The sequence below is a fragment of the Nannospalax galili genome, unplaced genomic scaffold (assembly GCF_000622305.1).
Source record: "Nannospalax galili isolate Female #2095 unplaced genomic scaffold, S.galili_v1.0 scaffold690, whole genome shotgun sequence".
Classification (NCBI taxonomy): Eukaryota; Metazoa; Chordata; class Mammalia; order Rodentia; family Spalacidae; genus Nannospalax; species Nannospalax galili.
In genome coordinates this window covers 3,004,359-3,025,147 of record NW_008329288.1, presented here as the reverse complement: position 1 = coordinate 3,025,147, position 20,789 = coordinate 3,004,359, and the positions used below count along the sequence as shown (strand labels likewise).

Below are 20,789 nucleotides of genomic sequence, written 5' to 3'. Positions count from 1 at the left end.
TGTTCATATAAGAGTCCATTGGAATTTCTTGACAAGGGCTTCCAAAAGCATCCCTCTATTGGGTTCCTCCTCATTTTTCTTTTGTCTTCCAAGGCTGGACTCTAGAGTGATGGATTCAGGATTTGCTTTCAGGTATTTTGATAGCTGTTGGTGGAGTTAGATTCAGTGTCAGTTCCCTCTCAAAGGCTTCTAGATAGGGGGAGAAAACAAATATATCTATCATTTTAGAACAATAGCTGTTTGTCTCCCTTAGCTACGGGTGGGCACCATAGTATTGGAGACCAAGATTTGAATCTTACATCTGAGCAGCACTTTCTGGTTAGGAACAAAATCATCAATGAGAAATAATTGTCTAAATAACTTTTTATATAGACAAGCCTAATGTCTGGGAGTAGGCCTTGAACTTTTAAAGAAATATACTGATGTCTTTACTTTCCTTTTGGGTGTTTAAGACCATACAGTTGGCCCAAATAACTCAATTTATCTTTACACTTAAGGTCATTTGAGAATCTGTTTCTTAGGGGTCACATGGGCTTGGGAGGAGCCTCTGGTTCCTTTCTTTTACCACTTCCATTTATGTGAAGATAAGTCAAAGGTCCTGCAGTGAATGAGTGTTCCCCTTTCTCTACATCCTTGCCAGCATTTGTTCTCTTGATCCTAGCCAGTCCGATTGAGGTAAGATGATACCTTAGGGGTTTTAATTTGCATTTCCCTAATTACTAACAATGTTGAACACTTTTTGAGATGTTTCTTAGGCATCTTTATTCCTTCCTTTGAGACCTCTGTTTATATCTTTAGCCCATCTTTTAACTGGACATTTGGTTTTTCAATTCTTTTTTTTTTTTTTGGAGTTCTTTATATATTTTGGATGTTAAACCTTATGTCACTGGTGAATATTTTTTCCCATTCTGTGGGTTTTCTCTTCACTTTTTTGATTGTTTCTTTTGTTGTACAGAAGCTTTTTAGTTTGGTGTGCTCCTACTTTTTGATTGCTGACCTTTATTTCTGAGCAACTTCTGTCCAATTTAGAAAATAATTTCCTACACCTATATCTTGTAAGTTACTGTCAATATTTTCTTTTAATAGTTTCAGGGTTTCCATTTTTCACTTTGAGGTCTTTGATTGATCTGGAGTTGACTTCTGTGCAAGGTGAAAGAAGGATATAGTTTCATTCTTCTACACGTTGAGATCCAGTTTTGCCAGTACCATTTGTTGAAGATGCTGTCTTTCCTCCATTGTGTGTTCTTGGCACCTTTGTCAAATATCAGGTGGTTGAAACTGCATGTACTCGGGTTTGGATCCTCAATGATCCATTGATCTATGTGTCTATTTTTGTGCCTGTACCATGCTGGTTTTATGACTATAGCTCTGTAATATAATCTGAGATGTAGTATGGTGATTCCCCACCCCAGCATTATTACTTTTTCCCAACATATATTTTGCTATCCAGGGTCTTTTGTTTTTTTTTCCTCTGCCTCCCGAGTGCTGGGATTAAAGGCGTGCACCACCATGCTCAGCACCATGCTGGGTTTTTTTGTTTTTTTTTTTAAATTTTGTTTATTATTCTTTTTTATGTGTATGCATGTATTGCCTGAATCTAGGTGAGTGCACCCGTGTCGTACGATGCCCGCAGAAGTCAGAAGAGACTGTCGGATCCCCTGGAGCTGGAGTTATGGACAGTCATTAGCTGCCATGTGGGTGCTGAGATTCGAACCCGGGTCTGGACAAAAGAGGCTGTTGGATCCCCTGGAACTGGGGTTACAGACTGTTAGCTGCCATGTGGGTGCTGAGATTCGAACCCGGGTCTTCTGCAAGAACAACCAGTGTTCTTATCCGCTGGGCCATCTCTCCAGCCCCCACCATGCTGTTTTTATGACTATAGCTCTGTAGTATAGTTTGAGATCTGGTATAGTAATCCCCCCAGCATTACTCTTTGTGCTCAGGATTGCTTTGGCTATCTGGGGTCCTTTGTGTTTCCATACAAATTTAAGGATTTTTTTTCTAATTTTGTGAAGTATGTCATCGGGATTTTGATTGGGATTGCTTTGAATCTATATATTGTTTTTGGTAGGATGGTCATTTTCACAATATTAATTCTTCCAATCCATGAACATGGGAGGTCCTTCCGTCTCCTGGTGTCTTCCTCAGTCCCTTTCTAATGATTTAAAAATTTCATTGTAGAGATCTTTGGTGTCTTGGTCAGATTTATTCCAAGGTGTTTTTTTGGTTTGGTTTGGTTTTTTTCCCAGTAATTGTGAATGGGAGCATTTCCCTGTATTCTTTCTCCAGTTGCTTGTTATTGGTATATAGAAAGGCTACTGATTTTCGTAGATTGATTTTATAACCTGCCACTATACTGATTAGTTCTAGGACTTTTCTGGTGGAACTTTTGGGATCCCTTAGGTATAGTATCATATCATCTGCAAAAAGTGATAGTCTGACCTCTTCTTTTCTGATTAGTACTCCTTTAATTTCCTTCTCCTGTCTTATTGCTCTAGCAAGAATTTCAAGCACTATGTTGAAAATGAGTGTACATAGTGGACATCTTGCCTGTTTCCTGATTTTAATGGGAATGCTTCCAGTTTTTCTCCATTTAGAATGATATTGTCTGTGGGCTTGTTGTATATAGCTTTAATTATGTTGAGGTATGTTACCTCCAGTCCAGTTCCCTCTAGGACTTCGAACATAAATGCATGCTGACTTGTCAAAAGCCTTTTCTGCATCTATTGAGATGACAATGTGTTTCTTGTCTTTGAGTCCATTATATGATTAATGACATTTATTGATTTACATATATTGAACCAGCCCTGCATCTCTGGGATAAAGCCAGCTTGATCATGGTGAATGATCTTTTTGATGTGTGTCTTATGCAGATTGCAAGTATCTTGTTGAGAATTTTTGCATCTATGTTCATTAAGGAAATGGGTCTATAGTTTTCTTTTGTGGTTGTCTTTACCCGGTTTGGGTATTAGAGTGATGCTGGCTTCATAGAAGGAATTTGGGAGTTCTCCCTCTGTTTCTGTTGTTTTGAATAATTTAAGTAGTATTGGTTGGAGGTCTTCTTTAAATGTCTGGTAGAATTTTGCTGTAAATCCATCTGGGCCTGGGCTTTTTTTAGTTGGGAGGCTTTGTATTACTGTTTCAATTTCTTTATATGTTATGGGTCTGTTTAAACTGTTGATCTCTTCTTGGTTTAACTTTGGTAGTTCCCATGATTTTAGATATTCATCTATTTCTTTTAGATTTTCAAATTTAGTAGCATATAGGTTTTTAAAATATTCCCTCATAATGTTCTAGATATTTTGGGTGGCTGTTGTGATGTTTCCCCTTTCATCTCTGATTTTGTTAATTTGGATTTGCTCTTTTTTTTGGTTAACTGGGCTGAGGGTCTGTTTATCTTGTTTAGCTTTTCAAAGAACCAGCTTTTAGATTCATTGATTCTTTGTATTGTTTTCTTTGTTTCTATTTCATTAATTTCTTTGATATTTGTTATTTCTTTTTTTTCTGCTGGGTTTGGGTTTCATTTGGTCTTGCCTTTCCAGTGTCTTGAGTTGCAGTGTTAGGTATTTTATTTGGGCTCTTTCTAATTTTTTAATGTAGGCACTTAGAGCTATAAACTTCCCTGGTAGGACTGCTTTTAATGTATCCCACAGGTTGTGTTGTGTTGTACTGTTGTTTTTGTTGAATTCCAGGAATTCTTTTATTTCTTTCTTAATTTCTCCTTTGACCCATTAATTGTTTAGGAGTGTGTTGTTCAGTTGCCACAAGTTCCTGTAGTGACTAGGGCTTTATCCAGTGTTGATTTTGAGCTTTATTGCATTGTGGTCTGATAGACTGCATGGAATTATTTTAATTTTTTTTCTGTTTGTTGAGGTTTGTTTTGTGGCACAGTATGTGCTCGGTTTTTGAAAAAGTTCCATGGGGTGCTGAGTAGAAAGTGTATTCTTTGGTGCTTGGGTGGAATATCCGAAAGATGTCTGTTAGGTCCATTTGATGTCTGGTTCAGATGTCTCTGTTTATTCTTTGTCCAGTTCACCTGCCTAATGGAGATAGCAGGGTGTTGAAGTCCCCTACTATTACTGAGTTGGGATTAATCTATATCTTAAAGTCCTATAGTATTGTTTTTATGAATTTGGGTGCACCAGAATTTGGTGCATATATGTTAAGGATTGTAATATCTTCTTGTTTAACTGTTCCTTTGATCAGAATAAAGTGACCCTCCTTATCTCTTTGGATTAGTTTTACTTTGAAGTCTGTTTTGTTAGATATTAGAATTGCAACCCCTGCTTATTTCTTAGTGCCATTTGCTTGGAATACTCTTTTTCCATCCTTTGACCTTAAGGTAGTGCCTGTCCTTTAAGGTGAGTTGGGTTTCTTGCAGACAGTAAAGAGATGGATTTTGTTTCTTAATACACTCAGCCTGTGTCTTTTGACTGGGGAGGGAACAGATCAGCTATTCAGGAGTACCCACCAAAGACTAATGCAGGTTCCAGTCAGGTATACTCAGGCTTCCTTCACCACATGGAGTCAGGATCCAGGCATTCTCGGGCAGTCCCCTGCGTTCTCAGGCCCTCTGCCAGAGGGAGGCCAGAACTAGCCACCCTCTCAGGCTATCTGCTAGGATCTCAACCTTAGCCTACCAAAGCCACATCTGCCCTGGGGCCTTGGGAGGGGCCTCACGAAATCCCAGGTAGGGGATGGGTATGGCACAATTAGATCCTGTGGTGGCAGGATCTGGGGGCTCTCAGGCAGTCTTCTGCATTCTCAGGCCCTCTGCCAGAGGGAGGCCAGTGGAATGCCAGAACTCGGCACTCTCTGGAGGTCTGCTGAGATCAGAGCAGCTACACCGATGGAGGTTGAAACCTACCCTCTCAGACTCCTTTTTTTCTACTTTGATTGCTCTTGATTTTCTTTTAAGGTTTTTAAGTCTTTGTTCTGAGATCCCTTTTTTTCTTTTTTCGTAATATTGGCATTTAATACTAGAAATTCTCTATTAAATTCTCTTTACTTGCATCTGATAAATCATTTTCATTCAGTTCAAAATTCCTTCTATTTTCTACTTTTAATTTCTTCTTGGTTCATGAGTTATTTAGAAAGTATTGTGTAGTTCCCAAACCCATAAGACTTTTCTAAGAATCTTATTAACTTTTATAAGTCCATTATGATAGGAGAAAATAATGCTATATATTACTTGAATCCTTTTAAATTTATTGATATTTGTCTTATAGCCCAGACTATTATCTACCTTGATAAATCAAGAGGTTTATAGTAGAATAATATTTTTCTTTTCATTCTAGAACTCTCACAATATTCTCATAAATGTCAGTTGGTTCATAGTGTCAGTCTGCTCTACCATATCACTGCCATTGTTCTATCCACTGTCTTATCAGTAGCTGAGGGGTAGGTATTGAAATGTGTACTTCTAACTTGATTGTATTTCCTGTAGTTCTATCCATCTTTGCCTCATATACTTGTATATGTGCATATATACACATTTACATATATACATATACATATAAAATACACACATGAAAGTATATATATTTGTTGTGGTGTGAATTTACACCAAGGCCTCACACATGCTAAGCAAACTTTCTGTCACTGAGCTGTATCCCAAGATCACCTTCATATGTTTTAATATTTCTTTTTCGTTTTAGCAGTGTTTGGTGGTTGGGGCTGGAGCGATGACTCAACAGTTAGGATTGTGGACTGTTCTTGCAACCAAACCAAGTTTAGTTTCTAGCACTCACATCAGGTGGTTCACAACCTCCTGTAACTCCAGCTCTGGGGGATCTGATGCCATTTTCTGGCTTCCAAGGGTACTGTTTTTTCTTTCTATTGTGCTGAAAATATACACACACACACACACACACACACACACACACACACACACACACACACAATTAAAAATAGATAAAAATCATTAAAAAAATCTTTGGAGTGTAGGCCAACATGGTGCTGCATACCTTTAATCCTAGTGCTTGAGAGGTAGAGGCAGGCAAATCTCTTTGAATTCAAGGCCAGCTTGGTCTACATAATGAGTTCTAGGCCAACCAGGCCTACATAGTGAGACCATTCTCAAAAATCAAAGTTTTGGGATAGATCTGTCTCCTTTATCATTATGTGATAATATCTCTCATCATCATCTTTGCTCTGAAATCTACATTTTTCTGATATTGTATGCATGCATGTATGAGATATATCACATATATATACACATTGATATATATGCTTCATTTTAATTACTCTCATGTATATCATTTTTAAATTATTTTTACTCTAATTGTGCCTTTATGCTTAAAATGCCTTTCTTGGCCACAACATGTAGTTTTGACTTGACCTTTACCAGATCTGACCATCTCTGTCTTTTACTTGGCAGTGTTTAATATAATTATTAATAGTGTCAGACATACCATCTTGGTATTTGTTTTCTATTTTTGTTAAATTTTTTGAGAATTTCATACATTGTATTTTCAAATCTCCTTCTATGTCCATCCCACCCTCCTGTTACCTCCACTTGAATTCATGTTCTCTATTATTATTTTTCAGAGGTCTGTTGAGTCTAATTTGTGTTCCCAAATGTTCTTTGGTATATGTTCCATCCCTGGAACCTGGTCAATCTACTCTGCATCACATCCTTCAATAAAACTGACTTTCTTCTCTCCCGAAGCTCTCAGTTGCCAATAGTTCCTCAGCTATGCTGTAATTTCTTGCCCACCTCTCCACCTCCATTCTGGGATTTTCTCTGACTTGAGCTTGTATAGATCTTGTGCATACTGTTAGAATTGCTGTACATTCATATATGTAACATCCCTGAAGTCTGAAAAACAGTTTTTACTTGTGATCATCCACCACCTTTGGCTCTTGCAGTCCCCTGAAACCCCACCCTTCTACAGTGATCTCTGAGCCTTGGGAGGAGAAGGTATGATATGGGTGTCCCATTTGGGGCTAAGCACTCTGCAGTCTCTTATTCTCTGCACATTGACCAGTAGTGTGTCTCTGTTATTTGCCATCTTCTATAAAAAGAATCTTCTCTGGTGAGATTTGAGAGATGTGTTAATTTATGAATATAACAGTCGTTAGGAGGCAGTGTAATAACGTTTAGCAGAATAATAGAGTAGGTTCTCCCGTATAGTCCATGACCTGCCTAGCCACAGGTTCCTAGGTCTGATATCAGGTTTGGGCTCCATCTTGTGAAGTGGGCCTTAAAGCCAATCAGAAAGTAGTTGGTTACTCCTATAATATTCATGCCACTGTTACACTAGTGGGCATATCTTGCCAGGCCACTTGTTACTACTGTACTTCATAGGGTTCACAGCTAGAAAAGGGTTGATGATTACCTTTCTTTTCCTATAGCATGTATAGCACCTTCCAGTACTATGAAAGCTAGCCAGTAGAGATGAAGCTTTGAGGTCAGTACCAGCTTGATTTCTCATTGTTTGTTCTATGACTCATATGTCTTCAGCAATAGGGTCTTAGTGTCAACTTTTGGGGAGTAGCCAAGAGCTGTGGCAATAGCCAGTATTGTTTGAGGGTCATCCCATGTAGTGTGATGTCACATGTCCATCCATGTCCCCCCACCTCTCGCCTTGCACTCAGTTGTCCACTCCTGGCATTGGGCTTTTTATTTGCTAACCTGTGGTGTCTGGTAGAGGCATTGTCTGTCCATTATAGGATAAAGCCACTTAAACTCTTTTTATAATGTATTTGTCTATACTTAAGACTTTTCTATGTGGTAGGTGACATGACATTTTCAAAAGGCTATTAGTAGTAGTTATCCCTCCCCTGCTCCCGCCTCTGCCTACCCTCACATTTCTCCCACATTTAATCCTCCTACTACATTATTCTCTTTTCTCTCTATATCACTGCATTTATCTCTTTTTACCTGAAGTCCCTTCCCCTTGGCCCTTACAAGTTTCCTTTTTCTACCTTCTTTTGAATTACTTTTCTATTTTTTATTCCATTTGACATCCTTCATTACTTATAACTTTTTTTTGTTATTTTGTGGGGTGTTCTAGTATTTATTTTATAGATCACTAATTTTTCAGTCTATCTTCAAATGGTACTGTACTATTTTATGTATAGTACATTTACATTAATATATTTCCATCTTCCCCATCCATTCTGTTATTTTTTTACATACAAAATACATTATTATTATTATTAGTATTATTATGGCTTACGTAGATGATTATTACTTGAAGTTAAATAAAAATCATAAATACATAAACCTGTAGTATTATTTTCCTCTCCCTGAAATACACACACACACACACACACACACACACACACACACACACACCTTGTACTTGCAGGTCTACTAGAGATACTTTTCTTCCAGCTTTTATATGTCTGAGAGCAGCTTACTAAACTGATTTTGTGATTCTCTTTTTGAGGGCAATTACTTGAGTTATTTGGATCAGGAAACTAATTTTAAATAGCAGTTTTATAAATTCCTAATTATATTTTTATTTTATTTTCAGAATAAAGAAAAAAAAAGAACAGCAGCGTTATGCAGAAGAGCAGAGGATCCTAAGAATGAACCTTCGTGAAGAACCATATTCAGGGGAGAAGATAAGTAACATCTTTGCCCAGTTACAACTTGAAGAAATAAAAGGAGCCAGAGAAAAACAGCAACAGAGAGAAAAGGAATATGCAAGGTGATCTGAAAAGTTCTGCATGGAATTCTGGCTCTAGTGGAGATCTAGTAGGAAGTCGGTTTTCATGGTCTCCATAAAAGAGAATTGGTTGTGTCTTCTCATGCTTTTCCTCATCTGGGAGGGGGGTTGCTGGGGGGACACACTTCACCTGCTGCCGCGACTGGCTAGTGCCTCTCGGAAAGAGCACTGCAGTTTCTCCTAGTGTTGTTTCTTACTGTGAAGAGGAAAAGGTATGAGTCATGAAATAGAACACTTAAGGCTGCTGTACATTGGGATGTGCAGGAGACATTTGTTTTGCCTGATCACGCTGTATTTTTATAGATATGTAGAAGCTTTACGAGCCCAGGTCCAGGAGAAAATGAAGCTTTATAATATCACTTTACCTCCATTATGCTGCTGTGGTCCTGATTTTTGGGATGCTCATCCTGATACCTGTGCCAATAATTGTATTTTCTATAAAAACTACAGAGGTAAGTTCTTGAAAGAATAGTTGTTGAGGTCTAATGGCAATTAAAATTTTTTTTAAAATGTAGATTGTGAATTTAGAATTTACTGAGTGCTTATATATGAGAAAATTTTGTTTGTACCTTTATAAAACAACTATGTGAGACAGTGAAAATTATAGTTTTGTTTCTGATTGATCCCATTTATGGTAGGGAAATATTTCCAGCTCATTACACTGTAAAGGAGACTTGGATTACAGATGTTCCCATAATTGGAGACTATTCAGAGTTTACCTTTAGTTGGTTTCTAAGTTGGAAGTCTGTTATCCACATACTTGAATTGTGTCTGATATAGACTTCCTAGCCTAGGTAGCCATATTAGACTGTCAGTTCTGCCGTGGGACACTGAGGAAAATGAGTTCTGTCAGGAATATGAGGAGCCAGAGAGAATGAAGTCCTTCCTGTGGTTACTAATGTCTCTTGTCTATCCTTAAATATATTGTTATAGGCTATAGAGATTATGTCAGCCTCATATACACACTGAAATAGTGCTGGTATTTATATTCTTGGATTGCTTCATCTTGGTGATATTAATTTCCTATCAGTCCCCTGAACTTAACACTCTGACCATTCCCCTATTTTAAAATCTATGTCTTCCCACAAGATGCATGACATATTCTGTATGCTTTCTTCCTGGCCAAAGGCCACATTGGTCTTATCAAACTTCTGCCCCTTTTGCATCTCCTAATGCTTTATCCTCAGTGCTTCCTTTTCTTTGTTCCTATTAATCTTCCAAAACTTTTTTTTTAAATTTTTTGTGGTGAGTGAATTTTCAGATTCCGTGTGTGAAATTCTTGGACAGTTTATTCTGTCACTTCTTTGGAACTGTCTTTCAGTTCCGTTGTCTGTTCTTTCCAGAACTGCATTTGGACAGATGTTGGGCCCCCTGAACCAGTCCATTAAATGTCCTATCCTTTCTCCATCTTCCCTTTCATGTATCTTGTATTATGAGATTCGTAGTATATACAAAACTTTGAATGTATATTACTATGGCTTATAATGTAATCATTAAATGAGTTCTTGTACTAATCAACCAGGAGAAAAAAATAGGACATAAATATACCTCAGAAGCTGTTGATGTTACACTGAAGAATTCTATCCACTATATGTGAAAGTCTAAATAAATTAGCATATTCTTAGCTTGAAAATAAATAATAAATAAATAAATAATAAATGGAACACCGGTTTTAAAAAAACCTCATTTTAAATGGTAGCATTCCTGGGAATCTTCCAGTGTCCCATACTTACTCATTCTTTCCCATCTCTATTTTGGGATGATATTTTGTATTGCCTGTGGTTTAGAAATAGTAATAGTAGTATAGTTTATAGTGTAGTTATAGTTCATGTAGACAAAACTTTGTTACCATTTTTTGCATTCTCTTTTCTTTCCTCACAGAGTACTTACATTTTTGTAAGTACCCAATAAATATGTTATTCAGTGACTAAAGTTAAATCCTGTGAGAGTTTATTCATTATTAGGCAAATCTTTATTTGCAGCATATAACCGGGCATTACATTCAGTCATCAGTTCATCTGATATCTCCGAGGGGAACTCAACTCTACGAAATGCCATTCGTAATTTTGCTTCTGCACACAGACGAACTTCAAAAAAAGGTAATGAGAATCTGAAATCAGTGGCAACAACTAGTAGTATTTCAACTTTCATTTAAAGTTAGCCATGAAAGATTGTTTAGGAAAGGCTGTTAAAGTTCACAGGACGTATTCTGGAAAGAAATGCTTTCCACATGATAACTGTTTGCAATTAGATACCTTCCTTGGGACCAACATTGAAAGTTGACTTCCAGACTTGTCTCTTCTTTGTTCTGAACCATGTGGAACCCATTATATTTAAAGTGATCAGAAAAATAAGGTTTCTCTTTGCTTTTTGTTGTTGTCTTTTTTTTTCCTTCCAGTCTGTTTAGCTTTCTCTTTCTTTGCTCTGATCAGCGGAGGTCAAGAGAATTTTTTGAGATTATCTTATTTATCATCTTCCTAAAATTGTGCCTTTTAATCTTCACAGTGTTGAAAGTATCTGGAAAAGTAGAAAGGAAAGTGATGAAATCAGCTCTGTGCAGTGCCCATCTATAATGCCATTTGTTTTTCTAGTTTTGTATAATAATTAGAGACGAGAAGAATTTGAATTTGATGCACATTTTCTTCTCAAAATTTTCCTTCTTTTTTTCCTTGTAAATTATTTCCTCTTTTCTTGTTCAGTGACATTTGACATAGGATTTTTTTAATTATACTTTTATTGTCCCAAAGCCAGACCCTAGCTTTTGAATATCTTTTATGTGAGATAATTGTGATTAAATATTTCCAAAAGTGTATCTAAAGTTAAGGAGTTAAGTCCTGCCTTATTTCCCTATCTTTTAAAATCTGGCAGATGACACACTTGCAGCAAATGAAATAAAAGTTGCCATTGCTGGTATGAATTTTTTTTCACTTTATTTCCTGATGCAAAATTTCAAATGATTTAATGTTATAAATTAAAGACAGCACTTAGATTATATCACACAACAAGAAAAGGCTAAACTTCTAGCCAGGTTCTTGAAAATAAGAATCAAAGTTACATAAATGACAAGATTGATGGGTTATTTAACCAGATTAGTTATTGGTTCAGTCAGAATCCTTGAAGTAAGTATTGGCTTTATTCAACCATATACAGTTGTATTTTAATAGATACGTTTAGATATAATTCACATGTACACAAATCACCAACTTAAAGTACACAATTCAGTGGGTTTTAGTAAATTCATGGGGTTCTACCATCATTGCTGCAAAAGAAGACCCTGTGATCTAACAGTCCTACTTCTGGGTTTACATCCAAAAGAATTAAGATCTGAAACGGATGTTTCTACCCCCTATTTGTAGTAACATTATTCATCATAGCTTACGTATGGAACTAACCCTAGTCCATCGACTTGTGAGTAGATTTTAAAAAGTGGAATATACTTGAGAATACATACAGAAGAGTAAGCAAGCTTCGAAAGATGGAAATCCTGTCATATGTTGCAACATTATGCTAAGTAAAATAAGGCATTCACAAAAAGACCAACATTATATGATGCTGCTTATGTGAGATCCATAAAGCAGTCGGATTCACAGGAACAGTAAAATGGTGGTTGCTAGGAGCTGGAGGTAGGAGGAAATGAGGCATTGTCATTCAATGGATATAGAATTTTAGTTTTTCTAGATGAAAAAGTTCTAGAATTCTGTTTCACAGTAATGTAACTATTTATTATTGAACTGTACGCTTAAAATGGTCACAATGGTAAGTTTTAGTTTATATGATTCTTTTAAATGTAATTTAAGTACAGAGTGTTCCTGAACTTTCATTAATTGCTGATACTGAAGAGTTCTATAGTTTAAAAATAGTTTAAAATCTACTGCATATAACTTTTTAAAAATCCAAGCACTTCTCATGCTAGCTAATTCCCTCTTTTTCACAGCTAAGGAATGTCAGCAGAGTGCTGTGTCGCTGTATGCAAAATCAAGACAACTTGAAGCTAAATGGATGTCCACCACAGTGTCAGCAGATCCAGCCTCACAGAGCACAACCTGAGCTACAGCCCCTCCCAAAAACATCTTCCCCACACTAATCAAGAAGCATCAAGAGTTTGTCTTGGCTGTTTTGATCTCTTTATAAACCAAAGATATGTACAGTTGGCAACACATATTAATGCGAACTTACAAACTAAAAACAAAATGCCAGAAACATTCATCTTCCCCACACTAATCAAGAAGCATCAAGAGTTTGTCTTGGCTGTTTTGTTCTCTTTATAAACCAAAGATATGTACAGTTGGCAACACAGGGTTTATACCAATAACCATATTAATGCGAACTTACAAACTAAAAACAAAATGCCAGAAACATCTTCAAATACTGCATTATACCAATAGCAAAGTGCAAAGTAATGAAAACACGAGTACCTTTTTATTTTTAAGATGTTTAGAAATATGTACAACTTTGATACAGTTTTAGAGATCTTGACACCCATGTGCACTTGTAAACCACTGCAATATGACTGTGATTATATTTTGTGATTAAACCTAATGAGGTAATAGCTCAAAAAAGAGATGTGTTGGTCATAGTGCTCCCCTGTTCTCTGTATTTACAAGGAGACAGAGAAACAGTTTTTTAGCAGGCATGTCATGCATGCCTATAATCCCAGCACTTGTGAGGATGAGGTAAGGAGGATTAGGAGTTCAAAGCTAGGATCAGCCACATGAGACCATCTCAGTAAATAAATAAATAAATAAATAAGACCACCACCCCCCCCCAAATCTTCCTCTTCCACCTCTTATGGGCAACTTTAGTGTCATCCTTTGCAATATCAAACTTACCTTTAGACTTGTACTCAGCAACATCTTTGGCATCCTTCTACCTTAGCACCTTTGTGAGGTATGGCTGCCTTTCCCTACAATTTAAGCTAGTTTGCATCTCACCCAACTTTCTTTTTTAAGCCACATCTCCAATGGAGATGCCGGGATTTGTGGATTTGATCTTGGATCAGAATTCTGAACAAAACAAGAAGAATCCAGACAAGTGTCTTTGGGAGCATCGGGATCCTTTTCCTTCTTGCCTCTTGTAGCTGGTCTGTACTCCTTCATTTTCCAGTCACAGGGTGCTTTATCCACCTTTGTCATTTCTTCAAATTTAAGTTTCTCTTTCCCAGATATTGTCTTCCACTTCTCAGAGCATTTTTTTGGAAATTCTGCAATACTGATAGAAATCTCCGGTTTTTCGTCTTATGGTCTTCTCTATATTGCACAAAGAAGGCTTAAACAGTCTTCCTGCCCTTTGGTTTGACGTCACTTTTAGCTGTCCTGACTGTATGGTTTGCTATGAAGCACTGCGGACAATACATGGCTCCTTTGCCTCATGAGAGCTATCTCCACGAGACCCAGCTCCTGCATGTTTTCTATTAGTTAAAAATGTAAAAATAAAACAAACGGAACCCCATACTCAGTAGCGGTCACTCCCCATTCTTCCTTCCCAACCCTAGGTAACCACTGATCTGTTTGTATTTGTGACTTATAAATGAAATGTACAATATGAACTCCTTTGTGAGTGAGTTGTTTCATTTAGGCTAATGGTTTCAAGATTTATCCTTATAGAATGTATCAATGCTTCATTGCTTTTCATTGTTGAACAGCATCCTGTGGATTAAGCCATATTTATCCAGTGATAGATATTTGGATTGTTTCCCCTTCTTGGTTATTATGTATACTGCTGTGAGCAGTTGTTTACAGGATGAGAAGCCATAATGTTTTCCAAAGTTATTGCGCCATTTTGTATTCCCACTAGGAGTGTATGAAGGTTCAGAGGGCTTCACATCTTTGCCAGTGCTTCCCTTATGCTTACTTGTCTTACACAGGTGGTTGTGAAGTGGTATTTCATTGCAGTTTTAATTTGCATTTTATTGATAGCTATTAATGTTGATCATTTTTTCATATTCCTGTTGGTCACTTTGGGTATGTCTTTTGGAGAAGTTTTTTCAGATACTTAGCCGACTTCATAATTGGGTAGTCTTTTGTTACTGAGTTAGAAGAGTTCTCTATATGTCCTATATATGAGTCTTTTATCAGGTATATAATCATTGAATGTTTTCTCCCATTCTGGAGATTTTTTTCCCATTTTGTTTTATTTATTTATTTATTTATTATATTTTGAGATAGGGTTTTTTTGTAATCCCAACTGACCCAGAACTCTATGTAGGCCAGGCTGACCTCAGTCTCATAGAGATCCACCCATCACTGCCTCCTGAGTCCTCAGATTAAAGGCATGCATTTGTAGCCCAAACTTAAATTTAATGAAATCCAATTTATGAATCCAATTTTGTAGTTTGTGCTTTCATTGTAATCTTTCAAAATTTATCTAATCTAAGGTCACAAATATTTATTCCTATGTGTTAAGACTCTTAGTAGTGTTGAATTTATGTTTAGGCTATGATCCATTTTGAGTTAATGTTTTCCAATTTCATTCTTTCACATGTAGATAACTAGTGCCCCACTACCACTTGTAAAAGACTATTATTTGATCCATTGAATTGACCATAAATGTCAGAATTTAGTTGTGAAATTTCATTTCTAATCCATTCCTCTATTGGTCTATCTGCAATATTTCTGAAATACCATAGGTTGCAGTAAGCTTTGAAGTTGGCAAGTGTGAGTCATCCAACTTCGTTGTTCTTTTTGCAGATAATTTTACTTTTCTTCTCAGTCCATACAGTTTCATACTAATTTTAAGGTCACTTTCCTACAAAAAAAAAAAAGCCAGGTGAATTCTGATAGGGAACATACTAAGTTGTTAATTAGTCAGGACAGTTACCTTCTGACCCATGAATATGGGATGTCTTCCCGTTTATGTACATCTTTAATTTTGTTCAGCAGAGTGCAAAACTTTTACTAAATTCATTCTTAAGTGCTTTATTATTTTTGATCTTATTGTAAATTAAATTGCTTTCTCTCTTTCTTTCTGTTTCCCTTGAGACTGACCTCAAACTCGTGTAGCCAAGGACAAACTTGAACTCCTGAGATCCTGTGTCTACTTCCTGAGTGTTAGATTATAGGCATGCACCACCACACCTGGTTTATGCAGTGCTGGAGGTTAAACACAAGGATTCATGAATGCTAGGCAAGCACTCTAACAACCAAGCTACATTCCCGGCCCAGGATTTATTTTTATTTTTTATTTTACTTGCTCTGTGTGTGTCTGTGTGTTTGTGTGTGTCTGTGTCTCTGTGTGTATGTGTGACCGCAGGTATGTGGGTATTAATGCACACATGTGTAGAGGTCATAGGTGAGCTTTCAAGAATCAGTTCTTTCCTTCCACTGTGGGATCCGGGGATCAAATGCAGATTGTCAGGCTAGTTCACCAAACACTTTTATCCACTGAGTCATCTTAACAGCTCTAGGCTAGAATTTCTTTTATGTGTTTGATCTTGTCAACTTCAAGTAGAATTTGACTTCTTTCTTTCCAATTCAGCCCTTTATTTTTCTTGTCTAATTACCTATTAGAACATCTTGCACAAAGTTGTATAAAAATGGCAAAATTGGCATCCTTATCTTGTTTCTGATCTTAGAAACAAAGAATTTTCAATTCTTATGCCATTTATCAAATTTAATGAATTTTCCTTTTATTATTAGTTTATTGAGTGGTATTATCCTGGAGAAGTTTTGAGTTTCCAGAAAGAAAATGGCTTTTCTTTTTTTCTTTTGAGACAGAGTCTCACTGTGTATTCCTGGCTGGCCTGGAACTTGCTGTGTAGACCAGGCTGGCCTTGAGCTCACAGAGATCCACCTGCCTCTGCCTCCTGAGTACTGGGATTAAAAGCATGTGCCACCATACCCAGCCTAACGTTTTTTTCTGTAAGATTATATTGTGTTCTTTTTTTTCCTCTCTTTTTTTCTTCTTTTTGGTGTTTTGAACCAGGATCTTGCCACATAGCCCAAGTGTTCCTGCTTCAGCCTCCTGTCTTTAAAAAATAAAGTTGTTTTTACCGGTTTTTATGTGTTAAAGCAACTTTATTTTTCTAGGGTAAGATGTATTGGCTTTTATTTATTTGTTTCTTTGGTCTTAACACAAGTTTTTTTGCTTTACTTTTTAAAACTTTTTTTTTTAGGGGGAGGGGAATTTTTTTTGAGGCAGAGTCTCCCTGTAGCCCCAGCTGGCCTAGACTCACTATGTAGACCAGGCTAGCCTTGACCTCCAAAAGGTCCGCCTGCCTCTGCCTCCCGAGTGCTGGGACTAAAGGTGTGCAGTTTGGTTTTGTGAAACAGGTGATTTGACTTGTCTAATCTCAAGTTAATAGAGTGATGATGGGAATAGGCCACCAAATATGATTAGAAAACTTTTTAAGAGTTTTGGGTTGTGTCTGTGAATATAGATTTCAAGAATGAAAATACTCTTGCACTGTAATTTGGTTATATGTTAACCATGTCTAAAGGTTTGTCTTTGTGGAGTTAGAGAATGCTGAGAGAAGTAATGTCTTCCAAAGAAGTTTGAGTCACATGGCCCTGTGTGATGGTAGTGTGGTTGGTAGTGCTTTGGGGGAAAAATATGGTCCTCAAGGTTTGTGGGGGTTTTCTCCCCTGAATTTACAAGTATATGGAGTCAGAATTTACATGATGAGATTTAACCAGCTTTCTAGATTACCAAGTACCTTTAAGAAAGAAGAGGATAAAAGAAAAAAAAAACAAAACTGAACCTAAATAAGATAGAGTTTTGATTTCTGGAGCAAGGTTTCGGGGTGAGGGAAATAGGACTAAATTTGGGCTCAGAATTGAAAGTAGGGTGTGGCTAGGGATGTAGCTCATTGATAAGAGTAAGAGTGTTTGCTTAGCACATGTAAGGCTAGGAGTTTGATCCTAGTACAGAATAAAAAAGTCAATGAATGAGTCAGTGCCAGAATTATAGGTGTATGCTGTCACACTCAGCTTTAAACTTGGCACATCCAGGGCTGGAGAGATGGCTCTGCTGTTAAGAGCATTGACTGTTCTTGCAGAGGACCTGGGTTCAATTCCCAGCATCCACATGGCAGCTATGAATCGTTCTTAACTCCAGTTCCAAGGGAATCCGACACCTTCTTCTGACCTCCGTGGCATTGCACAACACAGGTGCACTCACATGCACGCAATAAACTCATACCCCTTAAAAAAAATTTTTTTTAAACAAACAAAAAAAAACTTGACACATCTAAAAGGCAACCTTCTGAATGGTGAATGAATGAATGAATGAATGAATACATACATACATACATACATACATACATACATAAATAAGATAAATGGCAGGCATTTTAATGGAAAAGAAATTAATAAGAATGAACACTGACTTAGCTGGATTGTTTACTGTCTTCATGTCTCCTATAAGCATTACCTCACCTCATTGTGACAATGCATTCTGTATCCATTAAAAAACAGTGAAAAAGGGAGTGCCCACCATATCTACACTTGCACCCATTCAGTGCTGTAATGTAGGACTTCTCCCATCTTAGTCTATCCCATCCTGGGAATAGATTGACTTCCCTTCCATGTCCTGAAAGACATTACCTCTGTACTTCTCCTTTCTACAATACTAATTTTTCCCTGACTACTACAATATTCCTGTCTGTATTCAAACCTGTTGTAATTTGTTCCATATTAAAAACCAGCCAAGTTAAAAAAATCTTGATTCACTTCACATCCCTTTTCAGCTACTACCAAACTTCTTTGCTTCCCTTTAAGCAAAATTTCTGAGTTATCAGTACTTACTGCCCTCCTCCTCATAATGTGTTGATTACTTTTTTTTTTTTTTCGCTCTTTTTGAGACAGAGTCTCCCTGTAGCCCAAGCTGTCCTGGAACTCTCTATGTAGACCAGGCTGGCCTTGAACTCACAGAGATCCACCTGCCTCTGCCTCCTGAGTGCTGGGATTAAAGACGTGTGTCGCCAAGACCGGCTAATGTGTTGATTACATTTTAACAAGACTATCTTTACCTCTTTAATGAAAATACTCTTCAAATTGAGTGTGATGGTACATACCTGTTATCTAAGCACTAGGGAGGCTGAGCTAGAAGACTTGAGTGTTCAAGTCCAGTCTGAGCTTTGACTGTTTTTTTTGTTTGTTTGTTTTTTGTTTTTGTTTTTCATCTTTTTGAGACAGAGTCTCCCTGTAGCCCAAGCTGTCCTGGAACTCTCTATGTAGACCAGGCTGGCCTTGAACTCACAGAGATCCACCTGCCTCTGCCTCCCGAGTGCTGGGATTAAAGACGTGTGTCGCCAAGACCGGCTAATGTGTTGATTACATTTTAACAAGACTATCTTTACCTCTTTAATGAAAATACTCTTCAAATTGAGTGTGATGGTACATACCTGTTATCTAAGCACTAGGGAGGCTGAGCTAGAAGACTTGAGTGTTCAAGTCCAGTCTGAGCTACATAGCAAGACTCTCCAAAAAGCAACTCAAGTTACAGTGACTTCTAAATTGCTGAATCCAATGGTCATTTTCAAACTTCATCCTAACTATCAGCAGAATGCAATATAAGTGATCCATCTTTTTTTTAAGTACCTTATCACATGACTTCCACACCAACATTTTTTTCTTGTAGCTTCAACTGGCTTTTACTTCAGTTTCCTTCATTTTAGCCTGTCTCCTATCACATTTATATTTGGGCCCAGGACCCAGTCCTTGGATCTCTTATTCAACATCTTTCTTTTCCTTTGCTCTCTGAATCTTTTCTAGTCTCCTGGCTTTAAATGTCATCTAGATATGGGCTAGGTGGGCAACTTTGAAATTTATATCTCTGACCCCTGACCTCTTCCCTAAAACTCCATATTTATGAATCTGATTGCCTCAGTTACATTTCCCATTGCTTGATTTCCCTCAGGTTTTCTCTTCCCACACATCCTTTCTAGTATCAGTTAATAGCAGTTCTGTCTTTATAGTTCTTGAGACCCAAACTTTCTAGAAATCTTTGCCTCTTTTTCTTTCATCCTTCACCACTCTCTTAACAAATTATGATTATATCTCTGCTTTCAAAGCATATCTATAGTTCTTGTTGTTTCTTCTGCCAGACGTGTTCCATGTGTTAGTTTTTTTAAGTATGCTCCCTGTTTGCACCTTGTATATTTCTCAGTATAGCAACTAAATTTAACCCGTCACTTTTTTTAAGGCAGATCTCATGTAGTCTAGGCTGACCTTGAATTTTCTGTGTAGCCAAGGATGACCTTGAATTTCTGGTCCTCCACCTCCCAAGTGCCAAAATTATAGGTGTGTGCTATCACACTCTGCTTTAAACTTGGCACATCTAAAAGGCAACCTTCTGATCTCCACCCCTCACAAATACACATACACACATCACCACCACTACACCACACCCCAGTCCATTTAAAATGAATTAACAGGGGCTGGAGAGATGGCTCAGCAGTTAAGAGCAGAGGACCCGGTTTTGATTTCCAGCACCCACATGGCAGCTATGAACCGTCCTTAACTCCAGTTCCAGGGGACTCCAAAACCCTCTTCTGACCTCTGCAGCATTGCACGACATGGGTGTACTCACATGCAGGCAATACACTTGTACACATAAAATAATAAAATATTTTAAAAATAATAAAATGAATTAACAATAAATGTACTTTACTCTGATCCATCTCAGTAAACAACAATTCCATCTATTTACTTTGATGAAAAATTGTGGAGTCCCTCTTCACTCCTCTCCTATGCAAGCTGTATTTAGCCTTTGTTGACTTCACCCTATTTTTTTAGTGCTTGGTCCATTACAGTAGCACTGATCCAAGTTGTTATTGTGTCTCACCTGAGTTATTGCAATAGGCTCCTTGTTGTTTTTTTTTGGGGGGGGGTGTCTGTTTTGGTTTTTTTGTTTGGTTTTATTATTATTATTATTTTTTGCTTCTGTATGCCTGCAGCTTATATGCTGCTCACAGCAAGGCAGCCAGAGCAGTTCTTTCAGAGTAAGTAAAATCGTACCACTCGCCACTCAAACCCTCCTTTTTCAGTTCATTTTACTCAGCAAAGGCTGGAGTCCTTACAGGTAGTACAGGGCCCCACAAAATGTGACTGATTACATCTAAGGCCTTATCTCCTGCTACTTCCCTCCTGGCTCACTCTGCTCTACCACACTGAC

The 20,789-nt window shown here is 37.4% G+C and overlaps 1 protein-coding gene and 1 pseudogene across 6 annotated transcripts in view; one reads left to right on the top strand and one right to left on the bottom strand.

The window, feature by feature from the left end:
• The window catches only part of Ccdc15 (coiled-coil domain containing 15), an 84,956-nt gene extending 72,080 nt beyond the window's left edge, over positions 1-12,876 (top strand). For all 6 annotated transcript variants that reach the window (XM_029564483.1, XM_029564500.1, XM_029564494.1 and 3 more), the window contains 4 exons: positions 8,484-8,660; positions 8,982-9,130; positions 10,661-10,777; positions 12,613-12,876. In XM_029564483.1, the coding sequence (XP_029420343.1) occupies positions 8,484-8,660; positions 8,982-9,130; positions 10,661-10,777; positions 12,613-12,725 (556 nt within the window). In that variant the 3' untranslated portion in view covers positions 12,726-12,876. The remainder of the gene's footprint in view (positions 1-8,483; positions 8,661-8,981; positions 9,131-10,660; positions 10,778-12,612) is intronic.
• Position 12,877: 1 nt separating this feature from the next.
• LOC108490951 lies at positions 12,878-16,483 on the bottom strand (annotated as a pseudogene).
• Between the last annotated feature and the right edge of the window lie 4,306 nt (positions 16,484-20,789).